Source organism: Suillus subaureus, assembly GCF_016647635.1.
Source record: "Suillus subaureus strain MN1 chromosome Unknown BJ212scaffold_24, whole genome shotgun sequence".
Classification (NCBI taxonomy): domain Eukaryota; kingdom Fungi; phylum Basidiomycota; class Agaricomycetes; order Boletales; family Suillaceae; genus Suillus; species Suillus subaureus.
In genome coordinates this window covers 106,805-133,970 of record NW_024538580.1, presented here as the reverse complement: position 1 = coordinate 133,970, position 27,166 = coordinate 106,805, and the positions used below count along the sequence as shown (strand labels likewise).

Genomic DNA, 27,166 nt, shown 5'->3' with positions numbered 1-27,166 from the left:
GCGTATCCATACTGGCTTAAAAGTCTCGAGGTTACTCCAACTGCGATCATGACGGACACAGCAAGTAAGCACATGGTTACTTTCCATACATGTCCTCGCTATAACTATTGGGCTATCGACAATTTGACGGTTGTCTCGGCGATGTGACCCTAGGTTCGCATGCGCAGGCATTGATCATTGGGTCAAAAGTGTGACCTGGTGTCCTCAAATAATACAGCTACAATTTCAGCGCTTGTGTCACCTGTAAGTAGTGGGAATCCATGTCATGATGGTTGCAGTTGATCGTATCCCTCATTCTTTTGAAATCTCGTCATTCCCGCAGGGTACCTCTTTCCTTAGTAACAACGTGGCTTCCCTTTGTCAAAAGTCCCACTTGGGTTACTCATACATAGAAAGACTCGCACCACATGATCTAGGGCTTTCTTCTTCTCGAAACCCGCAGCACCTGCTACGATGCTGGCCTCATTTTCGCGACCACAACGGCAACCTCTCCGAGTGTTGATAGACTCCTCGCTTCCTTTGGCCCATTGTTCGGCCTCCCCTGAACCTACTTCTTCTCCTTCATCCGAATCCAGTTTAACGACATCGGGTTTGACGCCCAGTACAGGCGACCCGGAGTGGCTCATCTGCAACGTGATATGTATGTTTGACTTCGAGTCAGACGATCCAGATCATCTCTCGTTCACCCGCAATGAGATTCTCGCCGTTGTGAAGATGGAGGATTCAGGTTGGTGGGCTGCTATGCGTCCCGAGGGGGACCGTCTCGGGTGGATTCCAAGCTCCTTCGTAGAGCGTCTCACGGAAACAGCCGTAGAAGAGCCAGATAAGGAGGACGTCCACACCTGGATCCATAACCTTGAAGAAAACAAGGCGAGAAATTCCGAATCAGAGACTGATTCGGAATGTATACAACTCAGGGACATATTGAATACTGTGTCGGATGTGGCGAAGGTGAGCTGGCAAGCGTTTTGTGGTGAATATATCCACGATGGCTAATGCTTGGCCCAGCCCCTGTTACTACCCAGTAACCAGTTGCGTCGTGAAGATTCACGAAGGAGCAGCCAAATTTATGACTCTTTCTTCAGCTTGTTTGATGATGAACCGTCACCATATGGTTTAACCCGTCCTTCCCCTTTTCCTTTGCACAGCATGTCACAACCCTCCCCCCCAGTCCAGCGTTCGAAGTTCCTTATAAACCACCCGGAAAACTCGACGACCTACAATTGTCATGCTTCAGTATTGATCCAGAGCGCTCTCTGCCATCATCGCCTTATCCCCGCCGCCCCCGCCGTCTAGCGGTGCTTGTGAATGACCACAAATCCTTGTCTTGCCTTTCTGCTATGATCGACAGGGAACATTCGCCTGATTTCCATGCCATTGACAGTCCGCATGTGAAAGAGACGTTTGACGTATTCAACAGGAGGTGCACGGGAAGTTGAATATTTACGATACCCATATCCCTATCTTCCCCATCACTGCTGTATTCACAACTATAGGATCTTGAGTGGCTTGTATTTTTTGTCTGGACCATACTTGTAGCATACCATACTTCACGTGTAGAGCACAGGGTGCATTTATTGAAACTGGCTTAAAATAGAATCATCATCCTGAGCTGATCCTATCCGATGAATATGCATCCTAGAAAGTTCAGCATTGAAGTAGGTCATGATTACGGCTAGTAAGGGGAACAGACTAAGTCAGATAAAGGTAAAGTGGAGTTCCATGCGGCATGTGTGGGATTGTACATAAAATCTAGCAATTGCAAGCTTCGCTACCCTGAACTGTTGGCTGCTTGTTAAGGTCTACACTCTGCCGCGTGGTACCAGGTGCTGCGACACGAGCACCACGCGCTGAGGGCGGTGCGGTCAAAGGAAGCTTCTTGGCTATGCATCAAATCAAGTTAGAGCGAAACGATCCAACTAAAGACAGAACGCACCAATAGCATTGAAGATAGCATTTACACCCTCTCCTGTCTTTGCACTCGTTTCGCTCCACAGAAGACCTTCTTCGTCAGCATATTTACTGGCTTCCTCCTCCGTGACTTGTCTGCGTGCGGAGAGATCCAATTTATTGCCGCACAGAGCTATTACTATCGATGGGTCCGCTTGGCGTTGCAGTTCACGAATCCATGTCTTCGCCTTCTCCAAAGAAGCAGCTTGGGTGATGTCATACACGACAACTGCACAATTTGCGTTGCGATAGTACATTGGCGCCTGGGATCTTCTAAATCAAACGCAACTCCACAAAGAGAATACAACATACAAGGGACTAGAATGCATGCCATATCGTTAATTCACATGATACGTGATATATGCGAATTTGGGTACTTACTTTGTATCGCTCTTGACCCGCTGTATCCCTAAGCCATATTTTAGTGTGCGCAAATACTAGAATTTTACACGACTCACCATATTTCAAACTTGACAGTTGTCTGGTCCTCTAAGGTAACTGTTTGTGTCAAGAACGCGGCTGTGTGGCCAGGAGCTCAGTAGAAGAAAATAGGTTTTTAAATGATACATACCGCCAATAGTACTTTCTCGGTAGTCGTCAAACTGATCTTTTACGAACCTTAGGACTAAGCTGTCACGAGTGAGCTGGAGACTTGCGCACGAGATAATAACGACGCTCCGCATTACCTGGATTTCCCAACAGCCGACTCGCCTTAAGAAGTGTTATGAGTTCGCTCTTCATAGATTTTAAATCGGATTCATTTACCTAGAAGAACGAGCTTGAATTGAAACTGTTTCGACATCGTGGAGGGGTACACAGAGAAAGTAGTAGCACAAGTGGCTTTGACCAGTGACTGCGAGCAACGAATGTCGATGATCCGCATTTGGAAATTTTGATTACGTGTATTTTCTCACCCATAGCAGAAAATTTTGTTTAACGTTGACAACGGCTTTGACCCGAACCACCATCATCATCAGACAGCTCTTCTGTTGGTTTTCGCTTTCAGCGTATTCCTTTTGAGTTGATTCATACTTTCAGAAGTTTATTCAGAGTTATTCTTCAGCAGTTTTTCTCTACCTTCCACGTACACGTGTTCCACCGGATCTTTAAGCTTTCACATATCAGCTCAGCTCACCTCGACCCCCAGTAAAAGAAAATGAACCGTCATCATCCCTATGGAGGAGGAGTTTACGATAATTCTGCCAACAGAAGGGGTGGCCCACCAGGGCCTGGGCCGGATAGATCTTACCATCACAGAGGTGGGACGCCTCGTGGAAGAGGATTCGGCCGTGGCCGAGGCGTCCAGGGTGGAGCAGGTGGTCACTTTGGCAATTACGATGGCGGTGTCTCCAACGCATATGATCAAGGGCCGCCTCAAGGCGATATGGGCCTCTACAATAATTACGACACTGGCTCGCAAGACCCCTTCTACCAGAACGGCAGTGGTAATTATGGTAGTGGAATGCCCTCCGCTCAGTTCAATGCCCAAACCCAGTCAGATGGTTACTCCCAGGGCTATGGTAATTATGAAGGTGCGCTTGAAGCTAAGACTGAAAATGCGCGAATACAGGCAGAACTTTAGCGGCGCAGCTTCACATGGGATGCAAATTATAGCGACGAAAAATTGACAGGCTCATGTTGCCAACGGCGAAACTTTCATGGAGGCATCTCAGACATAAGACGCACTCGCGAGCTTAAGCTATTCTTTAGCGAGAGCAGTGAAGTCGGAAGAAAGATTACAGACGATGGAATCTGAGATAGCCCAGGGAATGTGCTCGTCCGAATTTCACAATTGGGAGCTCATATGTTTCGGCTGAGTTGGAGTCTTCTCCGCCTCTCCTAATTTGCTGCGCTACGTCTATTTGTTCTGCCTTATCCTCAGCTGGTTTTCTGGCACGTTGAAAGGACTTGATCTCACTGGTATCCGATTCTTTGTCAGACGGTCCCGATGGCAACTATGACGAAGGTGGATTTGGTATGCGACCTCAGAGGCGAACTGTACGTCGAGAACGGGATGACAAGGTCCACGATTCAATAATTGAAGAGCGAATCCAACGCGAACGTCCCTGTCGTACTTTGTTTATACGCAACATTAAGGCGAGTCAATGAGTTGGATGCAGCTCCACGTGTTCTGGTACGGATTTGATTTGCTAATATTGAGCCACTTTTGTAGTATGAGACGAATAGTGAGGACGTCCGTCGTTCATTCGAAGAGCATGGAGATATCAAGACCTTTTTCGATCTCATTGCAACGCGGGGAATGGTTTTCGTGACATTTGTGAGTCTTAAATGGAACCCGCTGCGCCATCACTAAGGATTCGGTTCAGTACGATATTCGCGCAGCTGAGCGTGCTAGGGATCGTCTGCAGGGTTCTGAGATAAGTGGAAGACCCGTAAGCTTTGCACCATACTGTGATAATCATCAATGGAATTGTCGTTCCTCAGATTGATGTTCATTATTCTCTTCCACGCGATGACCAAAAGCAAGGTGGCGATCGTGACAAGAATCAGGTTGGTAGTAATACAACGCTCATTTTGCGAATAACGACTGAATTTTGTCCAGCAATTTCAGGGCAACCTAATCGTCACACTTAAGGATTCTATTCAGACTATCGACGATAATGAGGTCAGACGTAAATTTCAACAGTTTGGAGACGTCAAGTCAGTCATGCCTGTCGGTGATCGCGCTGAGTATGTTGGATCTCTCTCCAATCGCCTAGTTTACTGACAAGCCTATGCAGTCAGCGTTATGTTGAATTCTATGATATCAGAGTCAGTTCTACTGTAAGCTGGAATGATGTAATGTTAACCTCCCTCAGGCTTGCGATGAGGCGTTCGATCGTCTCCGTCACCAAGGGCTGCAAGATGGAACCATGGACATCACCTATGCATGGGAGGAGTCTGAGATTTCTGGTCCTCCTACTCAGCGGTATGCGATAACACATGCTATTCATCTTTGTGCTTACATGCCATGCCAGCCGTGAGCAAAGATTTGACGGTGGACGGGACTGGGATGATGGTGGGCGCGGTTTTCGAGGCCGGGGTCGGGGCAGGGGCCGCGGCGGCGGTGGCCGAGGCCGTGGCTCATTTGAGGATTGGGACCGGCGTGATGACTTTGGCAGGGATCGTGATCGCGGGCGCTTTGAAGATGAATACAGGGGTGGTGGGCGCGGTGGTGGTGGCGGCGGCGGCGGCCGGGGTGGCTACGGAGACAGATTTGATTCCCGCGGTTCTCTCTCAAGTGGACTTGGCTCGGGTTCTGGTTCGTATAGCGAGCCGGCGAACGTTACTGCATATAACCAACCCCCACCAGCAATATCTCAGTACAACCAACCCCCGCCAGCAACCACTCAGTATAACCAGCCCCCACCAGCAGCCACTCAATATAGCCAACCCCCTCCAGTGGCCACTCAGTATCATCAACCCCCGCCACCAGCCAATCAAACTGTATGTATCTGCTTCTTACCAGTGTCCCACACTGCTGATAGTCCATCAGGGCACAGGGGATCGGTTGGAGCAAGCTCGCAAAGTTCAACAACTGCTTGCAGCACTGAAACAACCCCAGAATGGTTCTACACCATCTCCCACAATGCAACAGGGACCCCCAGCACCAGGACCTCCCCCGAGCTCACTTGGGATGCCCCCTCCACCCCCACATCAAAACCCATACTATGCACCGCCCCCCGTTCAGCAACCCACAGCGCCTTATCCTCCGCCTGGGCCTAGCGCTAACCCATATGCTCAGATGCCTTCTCAGACACCCACTCCTCAGCCAGGGCAAATGCACTCTGGAATACCTGGCTTACCTCCAAATATCCTTGCATTATTACAACAATCGCAGGGTCAGCAGGGCCAAGGCACTGCCCCCCAACAGATGCAATCGCAATACGGAATACCTCCCCCTCCCCCTCAATCCATGATGTCCCCACCTCCCATGTCTAGCATGCCACCCGGTGCCCCCCAGCCAGGAACTCCGAATTATCAACAATTAATGGCCATACTTGTGAGTCCGTACAATTCCTAACGTGTACTTATGCTGACTCCTTGGCATTAAGGCTTCCCAGAAAAGGTCCTAAATTACGCAAATGACGACTTCTTGAACTATTGCTTGTCTGTTCTTGTGCTTACGCTACTATTTTTCTGCATCATTTATTTCTTTCAGGTCAATTTTTCCTTGTTGCACTCGTCGTATAGATACGTGTTATGTTGTGTACATGCAGACTTATCGTTCCTCTGTGTTCAGCGGTGCTGACGACGAATCCGGCACTGCAGATGGGTATACGTATTTGATCCTGAGCTCTATGATGTTCCTGGTTCCTGGGTATGACACTCTAAAGTAGTGCATCCAAGTGCAAACTCAGCGCTACTCAATCGCTGGGTAAATTCAGGTATTAACATGTCAAAAGGGTCGTACTGATATCCTGGATGCAGATCCGGGTCCTCGATTGTCACTCATACTGGGACTACGACTTTCCATACGCATTACTCATTCAGTTTTTGAGAGGTTCGCCATCATAGATTGCAGTATTATTTTACAACTCACCGATTTTCAGAGCCTCATCCATGCAATAATATCCTAGGTGCCGTTTGCAATGGAGCTTCGTTGCAACCACAAGATGGCCAACCCGGTAAGTAGAATGTGGTTAGACTGAGAGTTACCGATGTGAATGACCTTCTAATAGTACTCACGCGTTCTACTTTAGCCATTGCCTGTGCAGCTGCCTTTCACTTGCGCTTCCGGAACGTGACGAACTACTTCGCGAAGGACTGCAATCGGACCATATCACGAGGATGCCAACATGATGAAGCCAACAAAGTCAATACTCGGAGCATAGACAAATACATCCCGCTACCGATGTATGTACTAGTCACTGCTGCAGTGTTGGAAGTGAGTTACATAATTCGAAGGGCATCTCTTAGGTACTTACCAAAATTTTCTTGTTCTCACTACCGTAAACTTCCGTATTATTTGCCGTTACTTAGTTCGAACCTAAGGTTACTTCGCCGTCTTCGATCGCCTTTTGATGTCCAATGGTATACTACTACTGCCATAATGTGCCACATCGGCTGTTATGCGTGGTTCAGAGACTTTTTGTGGTTGTCTGGAAGTTGGTATATGCTTACTGATGCTATGTCTATCTTCATGCAGTCATAGCCATGCGGGTATCATGACAGATTCGAAGTCTGTTTCTCTTGAACGGTGCGGTTTTACACTTGCCTCGAACAGTTTCTCCCCCTTCACTTACATTCACTTATGAACAATCCCTGGAAGTCCAGCGCAAAATTTGTGCCTCTTGGATAGTGCACTGCGCAGATCTGAAACCTATTTTCTTGGAGGGCTCCTTGGAGGGGAAGGTGGGGGTCTGAAACCGACAAGTCTTTTTCCTCTTATCGCACCCTAGTGATAGTTCTTTGTGTCATCACGATACGATAAAATTCACACCAACCCGCAGGACGAGCCTATGTCTAATTGTTGTAGGGAAGTATGGGTAGTGCTAATATACAGGATACGCACGAAGTCGAAAGCTTTAGGATACACAGCTAGATACAGAAACACATCTCATCAATGCACACGTAATGAAATGAAGTTAACTTAGTTATGGTTTATGACTGAACTCATCCATCTTGCCCCAGGCCTAGAGAGTTACAAGCACGTAGACATTAGCTGCCACAACCACTAACCATATCGACCACCCGAGCGACATCATGAACTTCCCGCTGCTGAAGTCCACGAAGTCCTCAGTCTGAATTATCTCCGGGTCACTGTCCGATGGTGTGATAGCAGGCAGGGAGCGAACTTCCACGCCAGGACTGATAGTCGTGTGTTCTGGGGCTGGTTTGCGTACTCGCATGATGCGCGACGATGAGGTGAGGTATATCAGCGGGAATATGATGAATGGGAGGATTATCGACAAGATGACCTGAGTTGCAACAAGCAAGAAGTCGATGCCATTTGGTCCAACGACAATGGCAACAGTCATAGAAGGTATCAATCCTAGCAAGCGCGTCAGAAGGCGCCGTACAACAGGCTGTCATATCAGTGAGCGATGGTTCTCGCTGGAGCAAAGAATAGAGCTGACCGAAACTTTCCAGTTCAGGAATCCTTCCGAGACACTTTGCCCTGCTACAGTGGCGACAAGAGAAGCACTTTGGCCCGATGCAAGTAAGGCGAGCGCAAAGAGTATCGCGGCAGCTATTACCAAGGATTTGAGAAGCTTACAGGACCCGAAGGATACAACACACCTTCGCCAATCGAGTTCTTGATGAGAGTATGGGCATCAAATAAGCTAGCTGGAGATTCAGATCCGTACGCCCCTGATCCATAATAGAAGACGGCACTGGCGAGGATTAGGATACTTCGAAGAAGTTGTTAGCCTCGATAATAGCAAGGAATGCTAGAAGCTTACAGGGCATTGATGATGACGGCGAAGCCTAGTAGACTGGAGACCATATCGACCATGCCGTGGTATAGATGGGATCGCACGAACTCTAAGGAATGATTCTCTCTATGTTCGTAAGACTTCGGACGGACATTTAACGCTTCTAGCTCGGCGCGAGATACTACGAACAAGGACCGGAGTTTTCGCCAAGTCGCTCGTCTTAAGTATTGTATATGCTCGCGCCTTGACGCGGCCCCTGTTAGCTCTGATTCTTGAACTTTGCTAGAAAGCGAAGAGACTGGGGAACGTGGTTTTTTGGATAGCCTGTTTTGGGTTGCGAGATGGGAACCCAGGAATAGACTATGGGGCATGACAGTAGCGCCCAGGATTCCAACGGCTACAACAAAATTACATCAACTCTTATCCGCATTCTTGCATTTCATGACCTACATGTATAGAGAGCGCCGCTGGAAAAAATTGTCCGAGAAGGAACGAATCCATCAAAGGCTTGACCCCAGGCAACATTGACCTTCCCGATAATTACTCCCATGCAAATGAGCACAGCAAGCACCTAGACTTGTCTCGTTGAACCAAACGAGGCACACGAATGGTTGAGGGCTTACAAGTGCAGCGATGATCCACTCGAATACCTTCACTGGCCTATCATGAAGAGGGTTGCCGAGTGCAAGTATTAATAATACATCGGCGCCTGTTACCAGAACACCGCCCCAGAGTGGAAGCGCAGGAAAGAGAAGAGTAAGTGCTATTGCGGAGCCAAGGAGCTCAGCAAGATCGGTGCTGATGATGGCTAGTTCGGAGAGTACGTAAAGTGGGTAAAGGACTCCCCATCGCCAAAGTTTCTTATGACGTGGTCGATCGTGGAAGAGAAGGCGGCAATGGGATGCGAGGTCTGAGAATGATGGGTCAATAAACATGTCTATCTTCAATGAAAAGCTGACATGAAGAAGGATTTACCAAGGCCAGTGACCACCCCAAGCCGACAGGCAAGAACCTGTAAAAATTGCGGCAAGTCACTCGGACGGTCACTACTTCAAACGTCCTACTCACTTGAAGAAACGCAGCGAACAAGCCTGACAGAAGTACGATGAAGAGGAGCTTATAGCCATATTGAGATCCTGCCTGAAGGTCGACTCCCCAATTGCCACTTTGATCCAACTTCAAAGTAAGACGGTGCCGGTTACCATCTCGGTCAGATGACTCACGGATCAAAGTACGCGACAGAACACACGATGCCCACGCCTGTGTGTTTCTGTGCGTGATGAAATATTGTCCATCCCACACGATGCAGACGATCTATCCAGTGCTTTTTAGTAGTCGTGGGTCCGCCCCGAAGGTCGGGGTTGGCTTGATTCGGAGCAGTGGTCATCAAGCTAGAGTATATACGAAGTCCTTCGGTACGAGATGAACGAGTCCCTCTAGATGCGCAGTAGTCGCAGAAAGTGGACGAAAAGAATGAGAAAAATTACCGTAGAACGCCGACAAGGTCACGGCGATATATTATATATCATGATAGTCACAGCGTGGCAAAAATGTTGGTCTCCATCTTCATTGCATTTCCAGAGCCAGCTATTGGCTCTCGGTAGTTTCGTGTACTGAGCTAAGCAGTCAACATCCTCGAGAATGGATTTATTCATAGACCGATATTAATGACTGCACGTTGTCTAGCATGGGAACGTTTGATCCCGCGGCGTGTGACCGGCTGACCCCCTGTCTGTGCTCCTCCATCAGCAGTCTCCGTTGTTCGCTTATCTCCGCATCTCTGCTGCCTGTCTCCTTAGCTCCATGCGCGATCGCACATTTCTCTCCTAACTATACTCCTTCACCATGGCTGTACGCTCTTTTCACAGTGTTGTGGGCATTCAAAATGCTACTCCTTATGTTTCGGAGCCGAAAAAGATGTTTTGGAAGATGGATGAGTTTGTGCCCGTGTGTAGAAGACGGCGGACATGCAAGTCACCGATAGTGGAAGAGTTCTAACATAGATTTCGATTTTTTGGCTTCAATGCAATGATTGACTACTATACCATAAGCGTCTTCTCGATCAGCTCTTTGGTGTGGATGCTGAGGGCCCCAGCACGCATGCTCTTGCGGACCTGGTGTTTTCACAGCCTGATATATGGATCACGATCAAGACTGATGGAGAGGAGAGCAACCCACATGCATTCTTGAGCGTTTTAAATATCGGTGTGCACAACATGAGTTTCATTTGTCTCTTATTTGGCGTTTTTCAAGCAAGGACTGCTGTCAGGACAACGTGTCGATGAAGTTGCTCATAGAGTACACCTTGGCAAAATCGAAGGCCTCCGACGAATCACTATCGATGATACTGCGTGATTCGCAGTGTCGAGTAAGACTTGTTCTATGTGAAAGGCTGATCAACATGCCTGCGCCGGTGATGCTCCCCATGTACTGTATGCTCATGGATGAGCTCGAGAATGCAGTTGAAGAGGTGAGTCGCCGATTCGTACAAAGCTCCTATATGAACCATGGGCCTTGTGGTCGGCCCTCTCAGAAACCGGTCTCCACGTTCATTGTATTTGAAGGGCCAGCTATTGGCTCTCAGAAGTTTCGTGTACTGTAGCGGTCAACGTCCTCGAGAATATGTTTATTCGTAGACCAATGACTACACACGGGTAGTATATCACATGTCTAAATTATGGTCAGGCGGTAGAAGTTCTACATAGAACTAATCTCGTGTCACGGGCATAAGACAAACACCGAGGAGCTCCGAGGTTAAGAGCCTAAAAATCTGATTCCAAGTCATCTGTCTCGAGAAGGCAGCTTGCATATGCCTGAACACGTTATTGCTTGTGAGCACAATGAAAGCCTGAAATTGTGATTACTGACGTCTAATTCTGCTTGACTGATGGACCCTGGTTTGGGTGTAGGTTCCCTTGGAGGAAATGCAACACGCGTTGCTATGGATGGCTGGGGAAGCCTGCTAGAAGAGCCACTAGTGGCCTGTCGCGACATAGATGTGTCCGACTTCAGTGGAATTGGCTTAGCTACGTCATACTATGCGACTAGCTTGCCAGTTACCTTGACTGGCTCGGGTATCGTCTTCGATGGTATTGGCTTCTTTTCTAAGTCGCGGATTAGCTGCTCCCAATCCCGCTCAGGCAGCTCTGGTTTTAGAGCACCGTCGTTAGCTAATCGGTCAGCGCACTCGTTGCCCTCGATTCCAACATGACCTCTGACATGCTTGAAAATGACTTTTGGTCCTGCCCTTTCCCGGGCATATAGCAATGCCGCCAAGTATCTGATCAGTTCAGCGTTCTTGACGGATTGGCCGCTGGCCGTTCGAAAGCCGTTTGCATTCCACCTTGGCAACCAGGATTCAAAGCCTGCAACAGGATAAGAAGAATCCAACACATAGATCAGCGTGCCGTACATTGGATTGAATACTTTGAGTCTGTCTTTATCATGAGCGGACGCTGGGAGAATGGTGCGGTCTCCAATACCCGAACAATTGCCTGCAAAATCGGTGCGAGAGTAAGCAAAGTATATTATCAAACATATGGAGTACAACTTGCAATGAGTTCCGCCCTATTATTTGTTTGATCTCCAGGACATCGTTCGGCGATATTTCTGAAGTAATGATGAGCGTCATGTGTTCATCGCTCAGATAATATTTCTCACCTGGTATCGTTCCAGCCCCACCACACACCCACACCCGCAACCGAGCCAACTTGTCCGTTTCCTTTACACGCACCGTCAGAATAGACAACGTCGTAGCCAGACTCGTCTTCTTTGTCATTCGCAACGATAGCAGCCGAAGGGCGGAATTTCGACGATGTTGCCGCCACGCTCCGCGGTGGACTTATGGCAGCAGGCGATACCGCAGACGAGGGCAGTCTTAAAGAAGGCGAACTGGGATGCTAATTCTGTGGTCATAAATACAAGGGCTTCTGTCTCTGTTGGGAGCTTCTTGTAGACAGCACCATGAAAGTTTTTCACTTGGGCCTCGCATTCTTCCCTTCAGGAAGGAAGCTGAGTACAAGATGAACGTATCGTACAATCTACTAACCATGTTGGGTAGATCCCCGGCGTACGTCCTTTGCGCACGGCATAATATGCTGTTTTCTGAGCTTTAGGCATACTGTTGGTTTGGGCACCGTCGCAAGACTGGGAGCTGCCAGTGGTAGTATTGAAGGGTCTCGATCTTGTAAGCAGGGCGGTTCTTATCGAAGACGGTCCAACTCCGCACGATGGATTCGCGATAACGCACGCTCTGAATGGAAAGATCTTAGCCAGGATTGGTGAATTGATTGTACCCAGATTGAACCATTCGATATCGACGTGACTCGTCAGTGGCTTGGAAGGCGTAGTGCGCGTTTTGGTGTTGCACCTAGACTAGGGTTAGGGTTTATCGAGAACTTTCTCACGCACTTCGAGCGTACTGTCTGGTACTACACTAACTGTAATAACTGGCACACTGCCAACAAGCGATAATCATCCATATCGAAAATCACACCAATCCATAACTCGTAGGATAAAATAAGAATTTTTGTGCTGAGGATTACGTACACTGTACGACCCACATATAGATCTACAGATCTGAGCGCGCGAGCCATTCTGACAACACCCAATAAATGAAGTGCTATTATACGAGTTGGCGCCAAGCCCACCCACCTTATCCCATAACTAAAGTTACAGGCATATAAATTAGCCATCACGATCACAAGCCATATCAGGCACCTAAGCGACGTCTTGAGCTTCCCACTGCTAATGTCCACGGAGTATTTCCAGGTCAGAAATTTGGAATGTACTGATTTGACCGCAGGGAAAGAGGGAGCTTCTAAGTTGTCGAGTGAAACGATACTCTCGCGGCCCAAGAATTCTTTTGCCCGATGCCAACGGCTATTGCGAAGGATTTCAAAAAACTGCAGAATATGAAGGATGACGTGCCTTTGCCAATCCTGTCTTTGATGAGAGTATGCGCATCGAACAAGCTAGTAGGAGATTCACAGCCATAGCCCCTGATCTGTAGTAAAAGACGACGTTGGCTAGGCTAAGAATACTTCAAACGGGTTATAGCCTCAATGGTAGCAAGAAGTGTTAGAAGCTTACAGGGCATTGATTATGAAGGCGAAGTATAGCAGACCGCTGATTACATGCCATGGTACAGATAAGGTTGCACGAACTCTATGAATCTCGGTGTTCACGAGACCTCGGATGGGCATTCAATTCTTTTAACTCAACCATAAACGAGGATCGGTAATTTTGCCAGAGCGCTTGTCCCAAGTATCGTAGGTGCTTGTTGCGCAGTGCGCACTGATCGGCGACTCGTTCTCGAACCTTGTCGGGAAGCGAAGAGGTGGGGGCCCGTGTAAGTGATTTTTTGGATAGCCTATCTTGAATTGCGATATGTGAACCCAAGAATAGATTGGAGCATGACAGTAGCGCCTAGGATTCTAACAGCTACAATACATTCATGTCAGCGCCTGTTCGCAACCTTGCATTCCATCACATACAGCCCACATACATGTATAAAGCGCGCTGTTAACAAAGAGTGCTTGAGAAGGAACAAATCCACTAAAGGCTTGACCACAGACGATATCGATCTTCGCCATTAATGATTGCAATGCAGACGAGTACAACGAACACCTAGATTTGCGCCATTGAAATGCTATAGAGTACGCAAGTAATTAGGAGCTTACAAATGCAGCGATGATCTATTCTGAGATTTTCACTAGTCTGTCATGAAGAGGGTTGCCGAGGGCAAGTATCAATAAGATATCGGCTCCAGTTATCAGAACAAAGCCCAGGGTGGAAGCGCTGGAAAGATCTGTTGCGGAGCCAATGAGCTTACTATTGAAGCGTACTAACCAACCAGATTTATGAAACCGTTGCACTCCTCTCCCACTGAGTCTATACGGCAAACAGAGGATGCGGCTAAAACCAGATCGGGGGGGAGTGAGGTCGAGCTGATATGCTCCGCGCCAATCAAGTCTGCATGAAAATTTAGCGTTTGGTGCGTGAGGACATGCCTCACCAATGTCTGGACTGGGGTCCTGGTGACTTAATACTGGATGGATCGATTCCTTTGTGCCACGATAGGCAGTTCCTGAATTATTTCCCTCCCATACGATGACATGAGACTTGTTGGTTTCTTCCGAATGGGGACAAATGCCTATTTCGGTTGCTACCTTGTACTCTTTGCATCAGTCCAGGTATGGGCCTCCTTCTCCTTCAACATCCCTCCTTTGGTATATAATAGCTATGCGTGAGTTCCTACTTCTATCAACACGACCAGTTTGGTCCAGTAGCCTAACAACCTTCCAAGAAGACCACTTCTTCCGCTGTTCAAGCAACCCTTGTTTGACGCATCACGTCCTTGAACAAACCAACGGTTGACGTCTACCGAGGCTCTACCATCATCGCGACATATTTGCAGACCAGTTCTAGCACGCATAACCATCCCCTTACGAACGTCGTCACGGGCAGACCAATCATCACATCTTTCTTTGCGTGCTATAATATCACATCTTCACCAATTCACGCACATAATAATGTCTCACTATAACAACTACACCACTCCCCAAAGATCACCTACCTTCGGCTTCTTCCCCACTGCACCATCTTCCCCACATGCATTCTCCGCTATGCAGGGGAACCCGCGTGACTCGCACGCCATGTACTCGGCGCTGGGCTCAGCCATGGGCTTCCAATCAAATAGCCCGCGCAGCCAGAGTAACGGCGGAAGCTCAAACCCGTTAATGAAGTTCTACAGAAAGTGATACTTTCTCATCGTCATGATCGTCAACTGTATCCATCACGAAGGAGTCACGTGTACCCAAACCCATTGTATCGATAGTACTGGATCGGAACGGTTATTGTTTTATGGCTAGGGAGATGAGAGGCGGAGCGCGCAAAAAATACGTACTGAATGAGGGGTGCAGGTCATCTTCATAACCACTTTGTTCGATTACAACACTTACTTCTCTATCAAATCCCTGTGTCCGTCATGATATCTCGTACGCATAGAACGCACATATTGTATCTCTATTGTTTCACCCTGGATGCTATGCATTTATTCCTCCCCTATCGTTCAAAAGTTAACAGATGAAGACAATAGTGCAAGACGAATGTGCGCAGGCTGTGACACGATCGTCGATTGTCTGACCAGGTCTGACCCCGGCGACTCAGATTCAAATTTAGCGGATTTTGAACACCGGACCGGCAAACGCCGCTAGTCAACGCAGAGCAGATCGCTTGGTACTACTTCGCGCAACCTTCTTCAAAGGAGTATTCACTTCTAGAGGCAGCGACGTTCATCATGGCACCCTCGAGAGCACCAATATCACAAGAAAGCAATGTCACCGACGTATACGCGCTCTCATTACTTTCAGAGTACACTCACACTCTTGACTCCCTCCCACTCGACCTCTCTCGTAACTTTGCAGACCTCCGTGAACTCGATGCAGTTTTGTCATCGTCTATGACATCCATCACCGCAAAAATACAAAATCTGACAAAGATGATCGAAGATGGCACGGTAGCAAAGCAGGACCGTCTTTTCCTGCTCACAGATATAGCAGAGGAAGCTGCGCGTTTGAAACTGGGCGGCGAAGACAAGATTCGTGTAGCATGTCAAGCCGCCGACAACCTCAAAAGCCATACTTCACATATGAGAACGCTCCTTACTCTCTTGCCATCATTCGATGTGTCTGCATTGAACCGCAAGACAACTTATCCCCATGTCGCTGTTCGGTCATATATGCCCACCATCGATAACTCGCGTCGTAGAAGAGGCAACTACGGATCAATCATGAATACCGCAAATCATGAAGCCAGCCCTTCCAAACGAAAACGAGCAATGAGAGAAGATGATGTGGATGTGGGGGGCGGGAAGTCTCCTCGCAAGGAGAGGACTGGCGATATCATTGTGCAGCGATCTCGAAATGGTGCTCGTTCACGAAAGTAAGCCATTTACCAGTATATGTATTCATCATATTGATGTGGTGCTTTAGACAAGAACGCGCTGCCTCTCCCACAGAATCTGTTCTTTCTGTCATCTCGCACACTGTAGCACCAGTGCCTCAAGCCTATACAGGGACCTCGAGAGCTGGGGGCTCATCGAGTCGCACTACCAACCCCTCCAGTAGGCGTTCCAAGCCAAATCCTAACACCTATGACGAGCCGCACGTCAATGGATCTGTCAATGGACGACGCGACATCTTCCCCGCACCACCTTCATCATCAGTCTCTCATCCTTCTTTACCTATACCTTACGGATCAAATGGTTTACATTCTTATGATTTGCCTGGTGCTCACACACTTGCCAATGACTGGGGAGCCCCTCCTCTTGGGCAGCTGGAGGGTCCAGGCATGCCTGTCGCACGGAATACACACACCGGTCTATCAATAAGCTCCGCAACCGTCCTAACCCCTAGCCTCCCACTCGTATCTCCAAGTGAAACCCAAGCCGGTAATGCTGCAGGAGACACGGCCACCGAAGTTGGCGAAGGTGATGGAGAGGGGATGACAGAACCTATTGCTTCTGTGAGGGTATAAGCTATGGAGAAATGATCGCATGTGACGACGTGAATTGTGAAAGAGAATGGGTACGTTACGTCTCTATTTGTCCAGATACTGCGTATTTACCAACTGTGCAGTTCCATCTTGCATGCATTGGCCTTACGGTGCCTCCAGACGGAACGTGGTTCTGCGAAGCTTGCAGGCAGAAGAAGAATGCCAAACGTAGCTCGAGGGCGAACAAAAAGCGTTCGGGTGGCGGCGGCGGCACGCGGTCGGGCGGGAAAGCTACTAACAACGGATAGCGAGTATCGGTTTGTTCTTCTACCAGTGCTTACTTCACCTTTGATTTCGTATTTATGTTTGTTGTCTATAATTAGCTCCACTATCATCAGGACCCAAATGAGGTTACAGAGGTGATGAGTCTACGCCTTCCTCTGTTCCTCTGTCAGGACACTCCTTTGTGCGCTAGTCGAGTTGGTTGTGAAGTCGCAGTCGCGATTATTAAAGAGTATTTCTAACATATACTGCCGGAAATTAGTATCTTCCATCACGCAGAGAAACACGCGAACTGGGCGTGCGCCCCCTGACTCATCTGCTGACATGCTGACACAGCTGCTGATATGCTGACATTAACGATCATAATCCGGAAATCTCGGTGAGGTAGACAGAGTGCACGTACTGGGGTATAAAAGTTCGTCACAAAACTTACGAAGGGCTACACCAAGATCTATCTCTTCAGTTCTTTCCAGTCACATCAATCTAAACCAGTAAAGATGCCGTCATACGCCATAACAGGTGCAGCCCGGGGATTGGTGTACGTGCAGCTTGATCGACTATCATACTACGTTTCTGACGGACGTTTTGAATTCAACCAGTTTGAATTTGTCAATCAACTCTCCACTGATTCTGGGAACACCGTTTTCGCGCTTGTACGCAATGAGGCCACTGCGAACAAGCTTAAGGAGCTGGGAAGGCATAATGTTCACATTATCGAGGCCGATATCACTGATAACAAGGCTTTGAAGGTGGGTGCCTGACACCTTGGATAGGGGCTAAATTGACGTTTTGTTCAGTACGCTGCTGCAGAGGTTTCTCGACTAGGAGGCAACTCGCTTGACTACTTGATCAATAATGCTGGGTTCGTAGAGGCTGAGAGGGATGGATTGACTCTCGATGCATAGTAAGATTCTTTCTCTGCTTTGCGTTCTCGGAATGGCACTGAGTCGTATTTAGTTCCTCAGAAGAGTTGCTCACTAAGGATCTCCTGGATTCGGTATGCAACCAAATCCCTTCGTATGCGATGGCGGTATAAGCTAATGGACCTCTGTAGTTCAACATCAACGTCCGTCCGGTATCATCCACACCATCAACATTTTCCTCCCGCTACTCAAGAACGGGAAAGCAAAGAAAGTGGTCACTGTCACTAGTGGATTGGGAGACCTTGATATGACGATAGCCGCTGAATTGGTCACGTCCTGGACCATACCTCCATCTCGAAAGCCGCGGTAAATATGGTCAATGTCAAGTAATGCTGCTCAATACAAGTCAGAGGGCTTCTTCTTCTTGGCCGATTAGCCCGGGACTTGTGGACACTAGCACCAGGGCTCGTAAGTTTTGCGATATCTTCTAGGTTATCCACAGCTGATTACAGCTGATCTAGCTACTGAAAAGGAACTGGAGCAGTTCAAGGCGATGGTTGAGAAATTCAGAAAGGTTTACCCCGATTTCACGGGGCCAATTACCCCAGAGGCATCTGTCCGAATGCAGCTCGAGGTCATCAATCGGATCACCGTCAATGACACTGGCGCGTTCATCTCACATAAAGGAAACAAGGAATGGTTGTAGGTTTTATAAAGGCTGATAAGCTCCAGCTTTGTACTATAAACAAGTTACTTGATGCCTTGCTTATCACTAGCCTTCCATCGTCGGCTTACAACCAATGTCAGCAATAACCTTCACGACAGCATTAACAGTGTGCACAATGTCAAGAGTGAGATACAATAATGAGAACGTATACATATGTGCGCGTCTCAGCGCCTTTTAGATCCCCGAGTATCATCCAAACCTGGTGAAAGGCGCCGCTTCCTACAGGAAATGTGAGCGTTGAGGTCATGGATGAATGCAAATCCACTCACCGGCCAAGGCGATCTTCTGGTTCCCCTGACGGCGTCCTTCCTCCAACGTCCTTTATTGTGCCTCCATAGTCAAGACCTTCGACTGCAGGTGCATTGTTATCTCTGTCTTTGTACCTATTCTGGTTGCGGGGACCGGTTGGCACGCCGGGCGGTAACGGCGAGGCTGGGCGGACAGGCCCTACTGGAGCTACGATGATGGGTTAATACACCGGGGAATAACTATATTAGACAACCCACCCCCGCCATATCCTCCTCGTCCCCGTCCAGCAAATCCTCTTCCGCGTAGGCCTTGAGCCATTGCACGACCTCTGAATTGTGCTGGGGGTGCCCCACGGCCCATGTGCGCAGGCGCTGTAGGAGCTGGCGTAGGCACTGGCGTCTGCACAGGGACTGGTGCCGGTGTCGCACTGCCCTCCATGTTGGGATACATAGGCTGCCCCATCGGTCCTTGCTCCTGCTTAGAAAAACAAACACGTTCATGCGATGTTCATATCATTTGCTGTACGTATCTAGAGTAGGAAGGGTTAACCCATACCTGCATACCAAAGTCACCACCCATGCCCATCATTCCCGGCCCGAAGCCGTCCTGCATGCCCATCTGCACACCCTGCTCCGGCGTGCCGTTCTGCCCTACTGGACCCTGGCCGGGGACGGGGCCATCTGGCATCAACGGGCCCCCCGGTTGCATCTGCATACCCATATCGCCATTCATGCCCATGCCCATCGGTCCCATGTTCATAGGTCCCATACCGGGCATTTCCATCATGGGATTCATCCCGACGCTTGGTCCCATCATGCCCTGGCTAGCAGTGTTCATCATGGCGTTGGCGCCCGTCATGACCATCGTACGGAGTTCAGGGGGTAAGGCTATTAGCTGATCTTCTGGCATGGCTGCGAAATTCTAGGAGAAAAGTAAGGACTATGGACCAAACAAGTCACTATATATCGTACGAGTACGTTGGTCTTGAGGACATTTGCGAGTTCGCCCAAGTCCCGTCTTCTGTAGCAATATGCTTCCCAAGAGATTTCATCGAATCCATAGTTGAACCAATCGCTGATATCAGCCCCGGGAAGCCGCCACTGTTTTTCTGCCATTGCGCTGACGTCGACTTCAAGTATTGAGTGGCCATCAAGGATGCCAGGTATATCCGGATTTATAGAAGGATGTGAAGGTGGTGCAATGGCAGGAGGAAGAGTTGAAGGGTCCAGACCTTCATGAAACACGGGCTGTTCTGGTGCAACAGAGACTGACTCCCGGGGAACAGAGGGTGTTTGGGGCGTGCCTCCTGAATGAACAGGGGGTGCTTTTGAAGGTGGTACATTCCTATCACGAGGTGTGTACTCAGTTGTCAACTGTGAGTGTGTGGGAGGAGCTGTAGGAGGTGTCAATTTTCACGAGAGAAGAAACAAATGGAATAAACGAACGTCTGTTGGGGGTGGACTGAGGACCACCTGTGGAACGGCTTGGAGCAGGAGCTCGAGGAGGAACATTTGGTCTGAAACAAGTTGAGAGTAAAACGACTCAATCCAACGTGGAGCGCACCGGTTGTCTATAGACCGTATAGGTTGGTCCATGATGATCTCAATGTCCTGAAAGGCCGTTAGTTGCTAGAACCCGACGGGTTCATGCTTCACGTACATCTTCATCACTAGAGTCTTCCTCCCCCGCAGCATTATCTTCCCCAGTTTCGGACTCATCAGCACCCAGACCAAAGGGCGGTTCTTCTTCTTCAGCCTTGGCTTCGAGGTCCTTGACCACCCCATTTGACACTGCCTTCACAGCTTCAAACGATATTCTGCAACGAAGAGGATTCAACAACGACAGTTTCGCGCACTATTAACGACTTACGCCTGTACCACTAATCGCACATCAGACAACAAAAGATAAGTTCATGTTGCAGGATAAATACAGCAAATAGAGCCTCTGGGAAGAGTTTCCAAAGTATTTGAGCTGTTCTCACCAAAATTTGTTGCTAAATCTGCCTTTGGTGCCTCTGCTTGGAAGCTGGGCTCGCCGTACAGGAATGCATCGTCGTCGTCCCTAGCGAGGTGTATGTTAATTATTTGCTTGCAGCCCCATGGGATGAACTAACATTACAACGATTTTCGCAACCTTTCAAAGGCCCAAAATGTTAACGACCTCGAAGTCAAAGAGAACACCGGTTGAAGGCGTGACTATGTGACAAGATGTGACATGCTGTGCCTTATGGCCACGTGACTACAAGTCTACAAATTATTCAAGTCTGTTCTGCTCGAGACTCGGACGTTAGCCATGATCTGCGTGAAGCCTGTTATTGCTTCATCAATACCGCGAACAGCTCGAGGATATGTCGTGTCCGTGAATGCTCCTCGCATCTACGAGGGCAAACCGATACCACGTCGCTACGGTGTGCAGAAAACATTCTTATACAATCAATACACCCGCATGCTCGAAGCTAGCGATAATTCCCCCATAATATTCCTCCAACACACAAATTTCGCGTCTCAGCGGCTACAGAAGTTGAGACGGGATATAGCCGATGCAAACGCCAAGTTTTCTGTCTCATTATCCTCTCCAACACCTCCTGTTGAAAACGGTACTCCTACGCTAGCCGTGATGCGGACCTCGCTTTTTGGCGTTGCATTACGAGACTTTGCGCCTTTAGACGCGGAACAGGCAGCTCAAATTGCAGGATTGCTTCAAGGCGGTCTTGCTGTCCTAACGCTACCATCATTCAACCCTCCCCAACTTGACGCCATCCTCCGTGCTCTTGATCGCTCAGTGCCTCCCAAGAAACCAGGGCTTGCGCAGTCAGCACCGATAAAACCTCAAGATGACCCGAATTTTATTCCTGGTAGAAAGATGCAGAGGGTGAAGCCCGTCTTGACCCCAGAACTAGTGGTGATGGGTGCTCTCATCGAGAGGCGGGTATTTGGAATGGAGGGTGTACGGGATGTATCGAAACTGCCAACCCTAGACACTCTGCGGGCGCAGATAGTTGGGTTGCTAAGCTCACCAGCTGTACAGTTGGCTGCAATTCTCAGTGAGGCAAGTGGAGGGAAACTTGCGAGGACACTGGAGGGCTTGAAGAAGGGACTGGAAGAGAGTCAGAGTGCGGAAGCTTCATCATAGCATCTACTCAATCATCCCTGCACCTTTTGTCGACTAGCCTTACATAGTTCACACACCACGCACTTTCATAGAAGAATGGTTAATATAAGTCTTTGAGGCAAAACTCCCATGTCCGATCCTCCCCTCCTTCGCCTGTCGTACCTAGACCGTGGGCTCTCTCGCCTTTTGTCATGCGGTGTTCGTATCCTTTCCATATCTTCCTGTGAAATACAAACGAACGCAGAAGCTTATAATTTGGGTTCGGCGGGATTCCTAATGATGCAGGTTTCGGAGGCGTCTTTGCCAATTTTGGCACGTCCCTAGGGGTGAATATAAGCAGCAGCCAACTAATGATACGAAAAGTGCACTTGCCAGTTGGTGTATGGTCGAACGTTGCGCAGGGTGATGAGCACCGTCCCCCTTGCGCCCTGTGCTGCAGAAGGCGACGTGACATCCACTATATCCTCATCTTCATTCACGTTGTCATCATCATCATCGTCCACAGGTCTTGGTTTTTGTGACAGATTAGGCGTTGGAATGGTGCCTTTTGCAAGGCAGCCAACAACAGAACGGAGAAACCCCAGGATAAGCATCTGGTTAGATAGTATGTTTCTGTCTTGGTCTGTTATACCCTTTCCTTCACGATGTCTCAGCCTTCTCGTTTATATGACTTGGATCTCAATAAAACATACCTGCATGAGGAAAGTTGAACACAACACGATCAAACCGCCTTCCTTTCAAAGCATTGCACTTTTCGAATCTGGTCCCATCTACACCAAACAAAACCTCTGCACCGCGGTCCCGAAGAACATCCACTTTACTTCTCGCATCAGGGTATTTATCATAACATTCCTCCTCAGAATCATAAGAAGTTGCCGTGACATTTGATGGTGGGAGATGTTCCAGTGATGAAGGAGGATCGATGACCAGCGCATGCGCGAACGAGAAGTTGCCCTCGCCGATCAAGAGTATTTTGTCGGTAGGCGTGAATGGAATGGTAGGTCGGAGGGCTGGCGCTTTCCCCTTGCCTTTATGCTTCGTCTTGAGTTCTGCAGCTTCAGCGGCATGTGCGGCTTTCTCTTTGTTCTTGAGCCGAGTCTGCTGGGATTGCAGCGTTGCTTTTAAGGATATTTTCTTTTTGTGCCCCATGACTCTCGATTCGAAGTGACCAGTTGGTCAAGGTACGAAAATGGAATCAGGTATTTACTAATTAGTGATTGACATCGAGCTTTTATGCAATTGCTCCCGACTCAATACGACGATCTTCAATTTCATGCTCTGGACAGTGGAGTCCGCAGATCTGAGCGTCGAGCTCTATGGAACGCTGCTATATGCATGTCGTAGTCTCCCGATTCACAGTCGTTTAACCCCGACTCCCCATCGCTCCGTGAACTTGAATACAATGCCAAAGTCGCCGTCCTGGGGTAAAGACACGAGCGCCGGAGAGGCAGTCCTGCCGAATTAAAGACATTTCTCCTGCGAAGTATTGCCTGATGAAAGAATCATCACAAAAATGAACGAAAAAGATAAGCACATTAATATTGTTTGAAATGAGATCTGCAAAATCTTGTCGCCTTCAAGCTTCAAGAGGGTGGTATTGTACAATTGACAACCTGGTCTCACGTGCACGGTACGCCGCGTACCAAGTGCAGTTCTTTCGTCTGACTCACACGCCGAGCGTCAGAGGATGCGACTAGAGCTCAAGTTCTCGCATTCAAGGCTCCCGTCTAGCCGGCGAGACTGTTACGCACTTCGAAGTTCCTATACATGAAGGCGGTGAGCTGAGCTTAACTTTCAATCTGGTGGTCTTTGTACTCACATCCATGTAGATACTTCTACTCTTAGTAGCCTATGTACTATGAAGAAAAAACCGTGTGCCACGCCAGCAGAACTACCTCAAAATAGTTCTTCCCACGAATAGTTCTGCCAGCAACACTAGGTCACTGTCATTCAGACTCAGTACTCATTGAATGTCTATACATGGCGTCAGTTTGAACGGTGATTGCTCGTACCTCGAAGTGATGCCATGCCAGGAAACTAGGGTGGACTCGTGGAAAGGAGCCGGGATCGCCCGTTGACCAGATTTCGTAAGGACCTCACTCAGAGCTGCCTGTGGAGATTTCTAAACACATCAAGGATCCAAAACCCACTACCAAGGTAGCGGGAACTGAACCTCGATCGAGGCCTCTAGCCTAACTGTCGCATCCTGCCTAATCTGGTGATCTGCTGCGTCACAGAAACTGACTGGTGACAGCACATCGCTTATATCATAGTATGCTGAGGACAATGATATAAGATCTCGGAGAGCAAACCGCAGAAGTTGACCAATCTGTTGCTGGTATCTGTTACATGTCTTCTGGCATAATCATCCTCTTTGTGACTGCAGCGACAGTTTTTTTCTACAGCCGTCGACGCGGTCTACTCCCTGGGCCACCTCCAAAGCTCTTTATTGGAAATCCCCATCAACTTCTGCCAAAGAACGAACCTTGGCGGGCGTATGTCACGTGGGCTAATATATATGGTGCATATCGTCTAATTTTCCGCTTGCTGCAAGGCTTGTTGACCTATATCTCATAGGGCCCATATTCTCCTTCCGCGTGCCCAACCGGCAATTCATAGTGCTGAGCTCCCTAAAAGCGGCTACTGAATTGTTCGATGCACGCGCCACTATGTACTCTGATCGTCCAAAAGTGTGGATGCTAGAACTCGCGAAGCGCAATCTGAACCCGTTCAGTATATCTTACAATCACCCGTATTTCAAGGCGTATCGCACGATCTTCAAGAACAGTCTGAGTACCCGTGCTATACAGAACTACCAGTCGGTGCAAAGTGAAGAATGTCGTGTGCTGCTTGACGGTCTGCACAAGAACCCTGACTGTTTCACCGATCACATCGGAAAGTAAAATTCTTGCGATTGCTTGTTTACTCGTTTCTCATTGGAGGTGCAGGAACGCAGCGGCCGTCGTCCTTTATCTCGCATACGGCTGGAAGGTCACCGACGATGACCATCTCGTTAGTATGCTGCAAGAAGCCTTTGACTCCACTGCCGTGCTAATTCGGCCTGGACGCTGGTGGGTCGAGGGGATGCCATTATGTAGTCCCTCTTTCATTTTCCGAGTTACTACAGAACTAAGCTAGTTAACCTTCCATGAGTGCGTTTCCTACCTTCATGGTTTCCAGGGGCAGGTTTCAAGCACACGGCCATTGACTATGGGAAAAAGATGACTCGTAGTGTTGACACAGTACCATTTAACTGGACCAAATAGCAAATAGTAAGCTTTGCTAAGCAATTTTGTGAGTCCGTGTTATCCGTAGTCCTGACCAATTGTCATCACTGATCAGCAAAGCGGCAGTTATACTTCGTTTCAGAACAGCTCCTTCCGGAGGTTGGGTCCATGGTCAGTGCCCAACAAGAAGATATCATTATGCGGTGCAGTCAGGTGATTTATGTAGGGGGATTGGACACCGTAAGACATCTTTGAACCCTCCCTTTTAAAACAATCATTGGCATGAGCAGACAGCATCATCCATGAAGTCCTTTATTCTGGCGATGGTGCTTTATCCCGAGGTGCAGAAGCTTGCACAGGTAGAGATCGATGCCGTCGTGGGTCAGGATCGATTTCCCACGTTCGAGGACAAAGACAAGCTTCCTTACATCGGAGCGCTCGCCTTAGAACTCCTCCGCTGGGCACCCGTGACTCCGCAAGGACAGCCACATGATTTTTTTGGGGTTCCCGCTCACCCTCAGCAATGCAGGGGTTCCCCACCGCGCGATGAGGGAAGACGTCTACGAAGGGTACCACATTCCCAAGGGTGCGGCCATCATTGTGAACTTTGTTTCCATGTCACGGAATGAAGAAATATACCCCGACCCATTGGAGTTCAGGCCTGAACGCTTCCTTGGTCCCTCACCCCAATCGGACCCTCGCAAGTTCATGTTTGGGTTCGGGCGCCGTAGATGCCCTGGTGCGTGCCCTTTACATGACACTGTCCAAGCCGCCATTGAACAGTAGCGTCTTATTTCAGGGTTGCATCTTGTTGAAGCCTCATTGTACCTCAATACTTCTTGTATCCTGGCTGCGTTCACGATTGCCAAACCGCTTGATGAGAGAGGGGAAGAGATCACACTTCCTCCAGAATACGAGAACATTGGTCCAGTCTGGTAACTCGTCCGTCTTTGAGCCTAAAATATATTCTTACACACCCGAAGGCACCCTAAATCATTCGAGTGCAGGTTCATCCCAAGGAACCAGGATCTGTCGGCAACTCTCTCGCAATGATCAGGACATCAGCGGAATCGGGCTAACCCACACGGATTAGTATGCATATTTTAGATTATATGTAGTGCGGTAACTACACGACCGCTTCGTGCTGAGGGGATGTTGTGATGTTGTGAGCCTGTCGGCTTACAGTCGAAGTTCTTGACATCGCGACCGATCCATGGACGGACATCGCTGACACTGTAAATAACGAAATTCGGTACGGATAATAGTGGTGAGAACAGAAGATCTGACGCACTTGACACCTAGAGTATTGATATGTTCGCCGGTAACACTGGAGCAAATTGCGTGTGGGGTGGACTTGAGGTCGGCGGGCAAGCCAGAGTTGCGGAGAGGTCACCCCCTGTGTTTGTCACTGCTGCAGTGGCGCCAGCATTATGAGGCCTTCCTAGAAACTTGATAGAAAAGAAAGGTGAACTTCGGGAACAAGGAGACGAGATCCGAGCTCGCTTTTTTACGCTAGTACAACACAAATGATGGATCCGACATTTCAAATCATCGATGCAGCAGCCAAATTCTCGGTAACTTACTTAATTTTGTAACCCGCAGTTGACAACGGAACCAAACGCATCACTCCGTCAAACGACCCACCAGCACCTAATCATCAGTCTTGAATATTCTGGCGGCAGTTGTATCTTCTCTGTGTCATTGCGACAGAAAATCTAATGAATCACTGCTGTAAGCTTTGCCCCATTTATCGGGAACGTTTTCTGAAGGTATGATATTCTTTTGGATAATCCGCAGAAATCCGCGCGTCGCACAAGAAAGGCTCGCAGAAGAACTTTACTGATCGGAGTCCATAAAGGAATGACCCTCGGATCCGTCCGG

At 48.7% G+C, this 27,166-nt stretch overlaps 13 protein-coding genes across 13 annotated transcripts; 7 read left to right on the top strand and 6 right to left on the bottom strand.

Annotated features, from left to right (window-relative positions):
* Positions 1-453: 453 nt before the first annotated feature.
* Positions 454-1,296, top strand: BJ212DRAFT_1482642 (uncharacterized protein; the record flags this gene model as incomplete). The annotated part of the gene is made up of 2 exons (XM_041340456.1): positions 454-951; positions 1,009-1,296. The coding sequence occupies 2 exons, from the start codon at positions 454-456 to the stop codon at positions 1,294-1,296; spliced, it is 786 nt and encodes a 261-aa protein (XP_041191047.1).
* Positions 1,297-1,752: 456 nt separating this feature from the next.
* Positions 1,753-2,752, bottom strand: BJ212DRAFT_1482641 (GTP-binding protein RAB5; the record flags this gene model as incomplete). Its single annotated transcript, XM_041340455.1, has 8 exons — positions 1,753-1,883; positions 1,937-2,213; positions 2,263-2,268; positions 2,332-2,359; positions 2,409-2,469; positions 2,522-2,580; positions 2,637-2,661; positions 2,716-2,752. 8 exons carry the CDS (start codon positions 2,750-2,752, stop codon positions 1,753-1,755), a joined length of 624 nt encoding a protein of 207 aa, XP_041191046.1.
* Positions 2,753-3,106: 354 nt separating this feature from the next.
* Positions 3,107-6,026, top strand: BJ212DRAFT_1482640 (uncharacterized protein; the record flags this gene model as incomplete). Its single annotated transcript, XM_041340454.1, has 12 exons — positions 3,107-3,482; positions 3,890-3,948; positions 3,995-4,084; positions 4,124-4,228; positions 4,278-4,343; positions 4,396-4,461; positions 4,514-4,641; positions 4,692-4,722; positions 4,770-4,879; positions 4,929-5,397; positions 5,447-5,953; positions 6,006-6,026. 12 exons carry the CDS (start codon positions 3,107-3,109, stop codon positions 6,024-6,026), a joined length of 2,028 nt encoding a protein of 675 aa, XP_041191045.1.
* A 1,560-nt stretch (positions 6,027-7,586) lies between these two features.
* On the bottom strand, positions 7,587-9,717 carry BJ212DRAFT_1275751 (smf Mn2+ and Fe2+ transporter; the record flags this gene model as incomplete). Its single annotated transcript, XM_041331238.1, has 9 exons — positions 7,587-7,979; positions 8,031-8,143; positions 8,194-8,306; positions 8,358-8,727; positions 8,781-8,901; positions 8,954-9,240; positions 9,306-9,342; positions 9,399-9,495; positions 9,554-9,717. 9 exons carry the CDS (start codon positions 9,715-9,717, stop codon positions 7,587-7,589), a joined length of 1,695 nt encoding a protein of 564 aa, XP_041191044.1.
* A 1,213-nt stretch (positions 9,718-10,930) lies between these two features.
* On the bottom strand, positions 10,931-12,809 carry BJ212DRAFT_1366897 (ribonuclease H-like domain-containing protein). Its single transcript, XM_041336121.1, has 7 exons — positions 12,379-12,809; positions 11,991-12,221; positions 11,867-11,939; positions 11,743-11,824; positions 11,391-11,695; positions 11,199-11,336; positions 10,931-11,143 (listed from the first exon to the last, which is right to left on the bottom strand). The coding sequence occupies exons 1-7, from the start codon at positions 12,447-12,449 to the stop codon at positions 11,093-11,095; spliced, it is 951 nt and encodes a 316-aa protein (XP_041191043.1). The 5' UTR covers positions 12,450-12,809; the 3' UTR covers positions 10,931-11,092.
* A 1,969-nt stretch (positions 12,810-14,778) lies between these two features.
* Positions 14,779-15,467, top strand: BJ212DRAFT_413604 (uncharacterized protein). Its single transcript, XM_041343139.1, has 2 exons — positions 14,779-15,278; positions 15,346-15,467. The coding sequence occupies exon 1, from the start codon at positions 14,864-14,866 to the stop codon at positions 15,089-15,091; it is 228 nt and encodes a 75-aa protein (XP_041191042.1). The 5' UTR covers positions 14,779-14,863; the 3' UTR covers positions 15,092-15,278; positions 15,346-15,467.
* Positions 15,468-15,630: 163 nt separating this feature from the next.
* On the top strand, positions 15,631-17,134 carry BJ212DRAFT_1447879 (uncharacterized protein; the record flags this gene model as incomplete). Its single annotated transcript, XM_041338465.1, has 4 exons — positions 15,631-16,274; positions 16,325-16,710; positions 16,833-16,918; positions 16,970-17,134. The coding sequence occupies 4 exons, from the start codon at positions 15,631-15,633 to the stop codon at positions 17,132-17,134; spliced, it is 1,281 nt and encodes a 426-aa protein (XP_041191041.1).
* Positions 17,135-17,605: 471 nt separating this feature from the next.
* On the top strand, positions 17,606-18,677 carry BJ212DRAFT_1447878 (uncharacterized protein; the record flags this gene model as incomplete). Its single annotated transcript, XM_041338464.1, has 7 exons — positions 17,606-17,650; positions 17,708-17,857; positions 17,906-17,970; positions 18,066-18,105; positions 18,225-18,337; positions 18,435-18,439; positions 18,493-18,677. The coding sequence occupies 7 exons, from the start codon at positions 17,606-17,608 to the stop codon at positions 18,675-18,677; spliced, it is 603 nt and encodes a 200-aa protein (XP_041191040.1).
* Positions 18,678-18,769: 92 nt separating this feature from the next.
* BJ212DRAFT_412738 (uncharacterized protein) lies at positions 18,770-20,148 on the bottom strand. Its single transcript, XM_041343138.1, has 4 exons — positions 19,503-20,148; positions 19,205-19,424; positions 18,968-19,154; positions 18,770-18,917 (listed from the first exon to the last, which is right to left on the bottom strand). The coding sequence occupies exons 1-4, from the start codon at positions 19,854-19,856 to the stop codon at positions 18,863-18,865; spliced, it is 816 nt and encodes a 271-aa protein (XP_041191039.1). The 5' UTR covers positions 19,857-20,148; the 3' UTR covers positions 18,770-18,862.
* Positions 19,503-21,144, bottom strand: BJ212DRAFT_1366877 (Fip1 motif-domain-containing protein). Its single transcript, XM_041336120.1, has 7 exons — positions 21,061-21,144; positions 20,929-21,008; positions 20,817-20,826; positions 20,607-20,763; positions 20,511-20,557; positions 20,393-20,463; positions 19,503-20,340 (listed from the first exon to the last, which is right to left on the bottom strand). Coding segments are annotated over exons 1-7 (870 nt in total). The 5' UTR covers positions 21,063-21,144; the 3' UTR covers positions 19,503-19,837.
* A 95-nt stretch (positions 21,145-21,239) lies between these two features.
* On the top strand, positions 21,240-22,079 carry BJ212DRAFT_1275543 (uncharacterized protein; the record flags this gene model as incomplete). The annotated part of the gene is made up of 1 exon (XM_041331228.1): positions 21,240-22,079. The coding sequence occupies one exon, from the start codon at positions 21,240-21,242 to the stop codon at positions 22,077-22,079; it is 840 nt and encodes a 279-aa protein (XP_041191037.1).
* Positions 22,080-22,158: 79 nt separating this feature from the next.
* Positions 22,159-23,207, bottom strand: BJ212DRAFT_1447875 (uncharacterized protein; the record flags this gene model as incomplete). Its single annotated transcript, XM_041338463.1, has 3 exons — positions 22,159-22,378; positions 22,431-22,695; positions 22,751-23,207. The coding sequence occupies 3 exons, from the start codon at positions 23,205-23,207 to the stop codon at positions 22,159-22,161; spliced, it is 942 nt and encodes a 313-aa protein (XP_041191036.1).
* Positions 23,208-24,407: 1,200 nt separating this feature from the next.
* On the top strand, positions 24,408-26,224 carry BJ212DRAFT_1447874 (cytochrome P450; the record flags this gene model as incomplete). Its single annotated transcript, XM_041338462.1, has 7 exons — positions 24,408-24,579; positions 24,636-24,957; positions 25,007-25,152; positions 25,401-25,525; positions 25,576-25,816; positions 25,842-26,024; positions 26,085-26,224. 7 exons carry the CDS (start codon positions 24,408-24,410, stop codon positions 26,222-26,224), a joined length of 1,329 nt encoding a protein of 442 aa, XP_041191035.1.
* Positions 26,225-27,166: the final 942 nt, after the last annotated feature.

What these genes read in the sequence shown, in the direction of transcription:
- BJ212DRAFT_1366897 (XM_041336121.1), bottom strand. Translation starts at nt 12,449, where the DNA reads ATGCCTAAAGCTCAGAAAACAGCATATTATGCCGTGCGCAAAGGACGT. An exon ending in CTCAAAGTATTCAATCCAAT is followed by an intron (nt 11,696 to 11,742) that starts GTACGGCACGCT and finishes ATCCTGTTGCAG; the next exon opens with GCTTTGAATCCTGGTTGCCA. An exon ending in CGATACCCGAGCCAGTCAAG is followed by an intron (nt 11,337 to 11,390) that starts GTAACTGGCAAG and finishes ATTCCACTGAAG; the next exon opens with TCGGACACATCTATGTCGCG.
- BJ212DRAFT_413604 (XM_041343139.1), top strand. Translation starts at nt 14,864, where the DNA reads ATGTCTCACTATAACAACTACACCACTCCCCAAAGATCACCTACCTTC.
- BJ212DRAFT_412738 (XM_041343138.1), bottom strand. Translation starts at nt 19,856, where the DNA reads ATGCCAGAAGATCAGCTAATAGCCTTACCCCCTGAACTCCGTACGATG. An exon ending in ACGAGGAGGATATGGCGGGG is followed by an intron (nt 19,155 to 19,204) that starts GTGGGTTGTCTA and finishes CCATCATCGTAG; the next exon opens with CTCCAGTAGGGCCTGTCCGC. An exon ending in CCAGAAGATCGCCTTGGCCG is followed by an intron (nt 18,918 to 18,967) that starts GTGAGTGGATTT and finishes CATTTCCTGTAG; the next exon opens with GAAGCGGCGCCTTTCACCAG.
- BJ212DRAFT_1366877 (XM_041336120.1), bottom strand. An exon ending in ATACGGTCTATAGACAACCG is followed by an intron (nt 20,464 to 20,510) that starts GTGCGCTCCACG and finishes AACTTGTTTCAG; the next exon opens with ACCAAATGTTCCTCCTCGAG. An exon ending in TCAGTCCACCCCCAACAGAC is followed by an intron (nt 20,341 to 20,392) that starts GTTCGTTTATTC and finishes CACCTCCTACAG; the next exon opens with CTCCTCCCACACACTCACAG.